Here is a 9,357-nt window from a genome sequence, read left to right as displayed (position 1 = left end):
TTTAGAAAAAAGCTTTTTCTTTACTTTGGTCTTTCACCGAGATTCGAACCAACGACCTCTCTGTGAATTCCGAATGGTAATCACGCACCAACCCATTCGGCTACGGCGGCCGCCAATTTCTTTACTTTAACAAATTTACTATCCGTTGAATTTTGCATTTATCGTACAGATCGTCGCAGATCTTGAATGACCTGCGCAAACCAGCTTTGAATTTTTGTTACAATCCAATTATTTGTGAGCCAGGTGTCTGATCAAGGTAAGACCACCGATAGATTAGGTTAGATTAGAATAGATTTGTGGGGGGTTGGACAAGTTCAAGCACTCAGTGAGAAGATCGTTGTACTACATCCGGATAGAATTCAGTAGAAAGAATAGATATAGGAAAGATAATATGTGGGTGGTAAGAAGGAAAAATTAGTTTGAGGTCACTCTTCTACAAGTCTCTTGGATTCATTGATAAATCTTAAGAGATCCGGAGGAGGGAGAGTATGAACTTTATCCATACTCAGTATATCGCAACCCAATATCCTAAGTTTAATTCTGGAAAACACCAGACAGTTACAAAGAAAATACTCTGCACTGTCGTATTCCTCAAGAAAGGATAGGCATATCGAGCTGTCGATGACCCCCATGGTAGCCATATAATGACCACAGGCGTTGTGCCCTGTGATTACACCCACCAATACTCTCAGGTCCTTTTTGCTGAGTTTTAGGAGAAAAGTCGCTACTTTCGTCATTGGTTCTTTCGCCACAAAGCACTTGCCTACTCTGCACGGGTTCAACCCAGACTAATCGTCAATCTATAGTTGAATCGATGCAGAACTGACACCTAGAAAAGGTTCAGGGCTTAGTGGCATACTTGCAGAACCTTCATTAGCCAGTTTATCAGCTAACTCGTTCTCTATAATACCACAATGTCCACACACCCAAAAGAAGACTAACTTTGTTGTGTTTTGCAACACCGATAGAACATTAGATTGGAAGGTTCGGAGTTTTGTATGCACGCTGAAAATATTCGATGACCATACAGGCCGAAGTTGGGCCGTTTACCTTGTTTATTCTGGTTTGCTTTGTTTATTTTGGTGATATCGTCTAATTTCGCACTGTCTTCAGCGGCAGTGATACGACTCCGGTAAACAAGATTATCTACGTTTTCAATTTGATCACCATTTAAAAGGAACGGGCAGCTGTTCATAGACCGATTTTTTGACAACGGCGGTGGAAACAGAGTGTAATTGTCAGAACGTCACATCCCAAGGATTTAGACTTCCGACTTTGCCCCTTTGCAGGTAATGATTCTAATACTTCTGTAAGATACTAATTTAGTTCTCGAAGTCGTTATAATATTGTACCTTTTGTCCTTTATTTATAGGCCAACATGAAGACACATATGAAAAATGGGAACAAATTACAATAATAGAAGCAATGCGTTCAGAGTTATTATGATATAGAAATTACTAAATTCAGGTTTTTTTTTATTATATTTTTAATTTAATTTAGTTTTTTTATATCTTATCTTTCGTTCCCTACACAATTTGGTAATAAAATATGCGAGTCGAACATATTTTCTCAGTCGTGCAATTCCTACCAAAATTTCTAATATAACTTCTCCTTTCCTTCAAAGACTTAAAAATTTAAATATGGTACCAGATATATAGCATAAACACCGTTTTTTGGTTACTCGGCCGAGCTCTTCCTCCTGTTTGCGGCATGCGCCGTGATGTTGTTCCATTAATGGAGGCACTCACAGTTTTAAGCCCGCTCTGAAAGGCAAATGGTTTTTTATGACGAGTTCTTTCAAGTCTGGTGTGCTGTTATCTGCCGAGGATGTTCAATTAAGACCACCCATTCTGTCAATTATTCTCATTATTTATTTTTATCAGCTAATGACATTGATGTATAGTAGAGTCACCATTTCAAAAAGCGAAGTGAGTCAATGGTTGATTGGGAAAAAAGTGTAGTGAATATATGGAGTAAACTTTGAGCTAAATTTATGCAATAAATGTAGACATAAAACATCACTTGAAGTAATATAATATCAATATACCGATGTTTTTATATTCCAAATATCAGTGGCAAACCTCGATTTTCTTGACCAATAAATCGATGATTGATTGTTTACATTCCTTGTTTCAAGCAAACCACAACATTTTATGGTCAGATCATCCACGTTATTCGCCTGGTCTTAAGGCTTGCGGATTTTATATATTTTTTAAAGTAAAATGTACTGTGAAAGGAATAAGATTTGAGTCCGTTGAAGCTGTGAAAGAGAAAACGATACGCTTCGTGAGAGAGCTGACCGCAGAAGGCGGATGGAACGTGGTAACGATAGCAAGTAATTTTTCATGATCTCGAAATTAAATCTTTTACAACGTCAGTATCGTTATTCAATAGCCCCACACCGTAGAGCCTCTGCTTAATATAAATCTCCCCCCTAGAAAGCTAGTGATGGGCCTTAATATAATCATATCATCGCATACATAATAAAGTTGGGTTGAACTACAAGTTTCAATTCAACTTATTTAAAACGAATTTTATTCTTCACACAGCGTGAAAACTATCTGCCTGTTTTAAAAAAGGACTGGTGGAAAATGGTGGTGACTTTCTTAGCCTTAGACGATAGTGCGCAGAAGTGGTTTGAAAAGTTTCCTTTTTTTTGCGGATTATTATGTTTACCAAATAAACGTTCGTGGAAGTACATTCCGAGAATTAGACCACATCTAGGTTAGGCTAGGTGAGGCTATACTGGTTGTCCATTCTAGGACACACTCAGGCTCATAGTCCATTGTGATGCTGCGGAGGAACTTGTCCTTATCTCTTCTAAAATCACAGTGAACTTTTCAAAAATTTTGAAGATACCTAATTTGCACAGTACTGAGCCCCTCTTATTAAATTAACTAAACAGATCTAAATCATTAAAAATTGTCTACCTAAAGTGGTGAATCTACGTCTGGATAGAGGAGGATATGGGCACAAAAGCTGCGACTTCATCTCGTACACTTCTTTATTTATTACAGCTCCTGCAGATGTCCTGCGTCTGCACACCCATCCTCTCGGTATAGGCAATATCAGGTGGGTTCGTTGCCCTATCTTTCATTTTCTGCTCTTACAATTTTCTCAAAAATAAGTAGTTTACATGCCTGTAAGGGCATGCTTATGCCATTGTCTGTGTGTACTCATCAATCAACTTGGTTTCAAGTCTTGCTAGTTCATCCGTCCTGCATTTCCACTCAATGTCACAATGGTATGGAACGCATGCTACTTTTCGATGAATTGACTCAATCAATTCATGAGATGTGCTGCGTTTCATGGTTACCTTAGATGTTGTCCACTGCTTTGTGAGGAATTTTATCGCGGCCTGATCATTACGCGTGAATTGTAGATATCATCTCCAGGTATCGCATCACACTGCACCAGTGTCATGGCTTTTCTTATTGAAAGACACTGCAGCAGTCGAGAAGCTGAAATCTGAAGGGGATTCGTAGACATTCCGCCGTTAAGCTTTGATCCATTTGTGTATAAATAGATGGACACGTTCTGTCTTACATCCTCCCGTTCCCACTTATGGGTGGGCATAGTTTAGCAGTCCGCGAAGCTCCAAAATACCACTTAGGATCTTACCATGGCAATAGTCCATGTTTGACCACTTATTTAAGGTATTCAATCTTATTACCGCTCTGCCAGCAATATATTTTATCTGGAAGATCTGCAGGAAGTTTAGTCACTCATGTAATGGTATCGATGGCGGGACAGACATTGCTCCGGTTATGAGAACAGATGCGAGTCTTTGAACCCTGTCAACCCTTTTAATGTTTAATAGCTCACATCTAAGTTAGTAAAATTGGCAAATATCTTCATAAATCCAACGGCATAATTTTTTTAGAGTAGAATGGGTTATTAATATTTACTCATAAAAAAAAATTTGCAAACAAATTTCAATTTTTTTTTCAATTTTATATCACAAATATTTATTTTTTATTTCTGTTTCGCATAAATAAAGACAATTTGTTATTCTGTCAAACTTTTTATCTTAATGATGATGCAGCGTATAGGCCAATGGGGCAGAAACAATACTCTTCACAACAGGAGCAGCATGCACCACAGGCACAGAGTGCACCAATGGAACGCTGTGTACGACCGGAGCGGCATGCACCACGGGAACAACGGGAGCAGCGTGGATAGTGGTCTTGACGGCATGAGCGAGGACGGGCTGAACTACGGATTTGCTGTGCACCTGAGTGATACTCTGATGAGAAACGGCCGAAGGAGCGCTGTGCACCACCGAACCAACTTTGGCCAATACAGGTTCATGGACCACATGGTGGGCTTCAATGAGACCAGCACTGACGGTTGTGGCGGCAGCGAATAGGCAGACGGCAGCGAGGATGGCGTTCTAAGCGTAAATTCAAAATCAAAAATTGAAGAAACATAATTAATTGAGTAAAATATCAACTTACGAATTTGAACATTTTTGTTATTTTTTGTTTACGTTGTTGATGTGTAAAACAGTGAACTGCGACTGATACTAAAAGTGCATATCGACGACGCTTTTATAGGATGTAACCCAGTGAAATAGCCAACATTGGCGCTACGTTTTGAAAATCTGCTACTGCCAGGGAATCGTTGAAATAAGCAAGCAAACTAAGAGCAAAAAAAAAAACTGCTAGTATTTCGTTTGTTTATTTTTAATGGAGGTGTTTTCGAGATGTTCATGAAAGTGCACGCACAAAGTAAACGCCTAAACACACGCACACACATGCACGTATTAAATATCTAGTTTAATTACGGAAGGCGCAAGCACAACAGCAACAACAGCTGGCTAAAAAATATTCCGCTTCGGCTTGGGCACCTCGTTTGCGTTCAACTTCTTATGTTGACATGGGTTTACGCTTTTGATGAATGAGTTATTGAGTCAATATCAGCTGCTTACTATGCCGCTACTGCGCTGAGAACTTCACACACACACACACGCTACATTGGTGTGCCAACTTTAATGCTGTGTTGATATGAAGTTAATGAAGAAGTTTTCAGTTATTCCATATCCCTCTCAAATAGTACAATTTTCGTATAAAAGCCAACTGAAAATCAGCATTCAACATCAGTTGCAAACCATCAATTCAAAGTTAAACAAAGCTGCAACGAAACTTAAACAATCTCAAAATGATGAAATACGTAAGAGTTTATATTTATAATTGTGGAATTTATACAATATATATATATATATAATTTATTTTCAATATTCGGTATACATAAATACTTATTTAATAATCCTTTTGATTGCAAACCTTTTACAGGTCGCTCTCTTTTGTGCATTCACCTTCGCCGCCGTCAATGCTGGTCTCATCGAAACCCACCATGTGGTGCATGAACCTGTATTGGCCAAAGTTGGTTCGGTGGTGCACAGCGCTCCTTCGGCCGTTTCTCATCAGAGTATCACTCAGGTGCACAGCAAATCCGTAGTTCAGCCCGTCCTCGCTCATGCCGTCAAGACCACTATCCACGCTGCTCCCGTTGTTCCCGTGGTGCATGCCGCTCCGGTCGTACACAGCGTTCCATTGGTGCACTCTGTGCCTGTGGTGCATGCTGCTCCTGTTGTGAAGAGTATTGTTTCTGCCCCATTGGCCTATACGCTGCATCATCATTAGAATATTGAGTGACTCATGACAAGTTTTGAATAAAATTTTATAAATTTGGAATTGGAAGTTGCGTTTTGTTATTTTCCAAGGGTTTTTGCAGAGTTTGGAGTACTTTTCTTATGAGGGCTCCTGTAGATACAATATATGTACATTTTTTTCATTTACATTTATGCTATGTATGCTATGCTTGTGTGAATGCGGTGAGGCTTGGGGTAGCTTCATGAACTTTCTGCAGAAGCTGTTTGGAGGACGAGGTGTAATCATCTCAGCACATTCTTTTCAGCTGCTCTGCCCCAGTCGGGTAATGGCTTAGACACAGGGCTCTCACTTTTTCGTTACACTTATGGATATTGCGGATTTAAACATCACAGATTGGCGTAATTCATCAGTAGCTTGAAGCGGTTTAAACCAACGCAAATCGCCACTGTTGGTTGTCATCCTCCAATCCAAAGCCCGTTCTTCCTTTTTTCCACCTGTCTGGTGCCTTACCTTCTCCTTTTCCCTCCCCTTTGAATTTTTGTTCAATTGGGCCCCTCGCAAGAGCAGCCATTTATTCTAACCTAATCTTTCCTATTCTATACCTGTGCTCACATAATTAAGTAAATTCAGCTTTTTCTAATTTCACCAATATTTTGCATGCTATATTTTTTTCTCTAATTTTTATAAAAACATAGTTCGTTGTATAACAAAAACTTTATAAATCTGAGTTACAATTTGCAAATTTACAATTTCAATAAATCTCTTCAAAGTTCTTAAATTTCTAATCAGAATGCTTAGAAAACTTCTGAATGCGCAATTTTAAAGACTATTCAATTTTAATATAAGAAAATGGACATATGTTTGAAGTCGCTCAAAAATCACGTTTATTTTTCAGAATTTATAAGAATTTTGACTACGGTGTTGAGCAGTTTCTTCCATATAAATCCTTACGAATATGTGCCGTGAACTCAAGTGCATGGATGTATAATTTAATTTTTCCTAATTCCCAATTTAATTTTTGCTTCATAACGGCTTTCTGCAAAAAAATAGTCCATATTTTTGTCCATTACATCTTTTTACTCGCACAGCGCTATTACATACTCGTATTTATTTAAAAATGCGATTGCTTAGCTGATTCACAGCACAGCGAAAACTTTATTGAATCGATCGTTTTAAGGAAAATAATTTGCATACTTTTAGGCAGTGCCAATGATGATCATTATCATAATTAAATCAATGCGTACGAAAATGTGCATACAAATACATATGAATATGAGTATTGCTATTACATTTTGTTGCATCGCCTTTATGTACGAGTTTATGGTTAAGTAAATAATGGATTTGTGGAACAACATCAAGACGCACACCACAAATAGGAAGAGGAGCTCGGCCAAACAACCAAAATGGGTGTACGCGCCAATTATACCTACATATATATATAAATAATGGATTGTTCTTAGGTAGCAGAGATTGAAATAAACTTATTATATTCAATAAAACTATTTAGTTCAAAAGTTATTTGTTATGACGTTGAAATGAAAATTTGAAAAAAACGCACGAAGGAGTTCAAAAAGCGGCTGACTCTAATGGCAAAAAAAAAGAGTTTAACTTTGAAAGTTATATGTATTAGTCGTATGGAGAAACATCTCGGATTTCTTTTTAGATGTCATATTATTGATTGATAGGATAGCAATTTTTTCTTTTCGTTCGAATAAAAATAATAGCGCCAAAGGCAATCTTCGACATTTACCCTTTTTTGTAAACCATTTCATGGGCGGAGAGATTTCTGGTAAAGTGCAAGGCCTGGAACAATAAATAAAGTTTTTATAATCTAAGAAGTATAAAGAAATTTTTATTGTCAATAAGATTTTTTAGAAAAAATCTACAAGATTTTTGACCAAACAAATCAGAAGCCAAATATTAGTTTGAGGAACAAAAAATCCATCATGTTTGTGTAAAATTTTTACGCAAATGGCTTAAAAATGTTTTATGGTCGACTACTATTACTAACATGCGACGTTGCTCAATACCTGCAGCGCCGTTAAAATTGGGAAGGACCCCTCCGAGCCGTTTGATACCAAACGAGGTTTCAGACAGGGTGACTCACTGTCGTGTAACTTCTTTAACCTGATGTTGGGGAGAATCGTGCGAGAAGCAGAACTTAATAGCTCAGGCACAAAATACTTGTACAATTGTTGGCCTATGCCGATGATATTGACATCATCGACCTTAACAACTGTGCTGTTAGCTCTGCCTTCTCCAAACTGGATAAAGAGGCAAAGCAAATGGGTCTGGTGGAGAACGAGCACAAAACGAAGTACCTCCTGTCATCAAACAAACAGTCGGTGCACTCGCATATCGGCACCCACGTCACTGTTGACAGTTATGATTTCGAGGTTGTAAAAGACTTCGTTTATTTAGAAACCAGCATTTATAACGATAATACTGTCAGCCTGGAAATCCAACGTAGAATCTCTCTTGCCAACAAATGCTAACTTAGACTATGTAGGCAACTGAGCAGTAAAGTCCTCTCTCGACGAACAAAACTAACACTCTACAAGACTCTCATCATGCCCGTCCTAACGTATGGCGCAGAAGCGTGGACGATGACAACATCCGATGAAGCGACGCTTCGAGTGTTCGATAGAAAGATTCTACGGAAGATTTTTGGACCTTCATACGTTGACAAGGGCGAATATCGCAGGCGATGAAATGATGAGCTGTATGATATTTATGGTGACATAGACGTAGCACAGCGAATAAATATCCAGCGGCGACGCCGGCTGGGTCATGTGGTTCGAATGGATACAAACGCTTCGGCTCTGAGGGTATCCGATGCGGTACCAGCTGGTGGTAGCAGAGAAAGACCTCCTCTGCGTAGGAAAGATCAAGTGGAGAAGGACTTAACTTCACTTGGTGTCCCAACTAGCGCCGGTTAGCACGAGAAATAAACGACTGGCGCGCTTTGTTAAACTCGGCCAAAATCGCGTAAGCGGTTATCGCGCCAATCAACTTCGATTATTTCTATGATTTTATTGACATTTTTGACATTATCACCTTTTTCTTTAACATGAAAAATGCCTGAACGGAATTGACAAAATCAAAATTGCACGTAATTAGCTGTTACAGTATCGTCACCATAAACACCAGCGGCCTGGTTAGCATTTTCGCCTTTATAAAAGGAAAACTGTAACACATATCGAATTTTCTCTTTGTTGACTTCCATTTTTAACACACTGAAATTCACATTTGAATGAATAATCCGATTATAACAAGAAAGTTTCCTGCACACTTTTCGGAATCCATGAAAAAACGTGTGATTCGATAGCCTTTATGGTACCAGACCTGTCTGTGTTGTGAAAATGAATCGTTTGGGTTTAGAAGTCAAGAAGGCGTTCATAACTCGAAAACCATTTTCAATGCTTACAATTCCTCCAAGTGCAAATAATAAGTTGGACAAAAAATCGAAAAAATTTACATCCCTATTCCTTTCTCACTATAGAAAATTTCCCAGTAAGAAGGAATTTTCGGCACTTCAAAATGGAACACATTCCTTCCTTCCTTCGCAATGTTTCAGACAACTAGACTCAATTTGTTGGCGGCCGCCATAGTCGAATGGGCTGGTGCGTGACTACCATTCGAAAGTGGCTCCGGACATAAACAAATGAGAGAAACAATTTTTTCTAACAACGGTCGCCTCTCGGCAGGCATTGCCAAGCCTCCGAGCTATTTCTGCTATGAA

At 38.7% G+C, this 9,357-nt stretch overlaps 2 protein-coding genes across 2 annotated transcripts; one reads left to right on the top strand and one right to left on the bottom strand.

Annotated features, from left to right (window-relative positions):
* Positions 1 to 3,960: 3,960 nt before the first annotated feature.
* Positions 3,961 to 4,547, bottom strand: LOC128861314 (cuticle protein 63-like). The gene is made up of 2 exons (XM_054099357.1): positions 4,458 to 4,547; positions 3,961 to 4,393 (listed from the first exon to the last, which is right to left on the bottom strand). Exons 1-2 carry the CDS (start codon positions 4,467 to 4,469, stop codon positions 4,031 to 4,033), a joined length of 375 nt encoding a protein of 124 aa, XP_053955332.1. The 5' UTR covers positions 4,470 to 4,547; the 3' UTR covers positions 3,961 to 4,030.
* A 523-nt stretch (positions 4,548 to 5,070) lies between these two features.
* Positions 5,071 to 5,687, top strand: LOC128861315 (uncharacterized). Its single transcript, XM_054099358.1, has 2 exons — positions 5,071 to 5,172; positions 5,295 to 5,687. The coding sequence occupies exons 1-2, from the start codon at positions 5,161 to 5,163 to the stop codon at positions 5,643 to 5,645; spliced, it is 363 nt and encodes a 120-aa protein (XP_053955333.1). The 5' UTR covers positions 5,071 to 5,160; the 3' UTR covers positions 5,646 to 5,687.
* The last annotated feature ends 3,670 nt before the right edge of the window (positions 5,688 to 9,357 follow it).

This window comes from Anastrepha ludens, chromosome 4, assembly GCF_028408465.1.
Source record: "Anastrepha ludens isolate Willacy chromosome 4, idAnaLude1.1, whole genome shotgun sequence".
Classification (NCBI taxonomy): domain Eukaryota; kingdom Metazoa; phylum Arthropoda; class Insecta; order Diptera; family Tephritidae; genus Anastrepha; species Anastrepha ludens.
The sequence above is the reverse complement of the archived record's forward strand: the minus strand, read 5'-3'. Positions and strand labels throughout refer to the sequence as shown.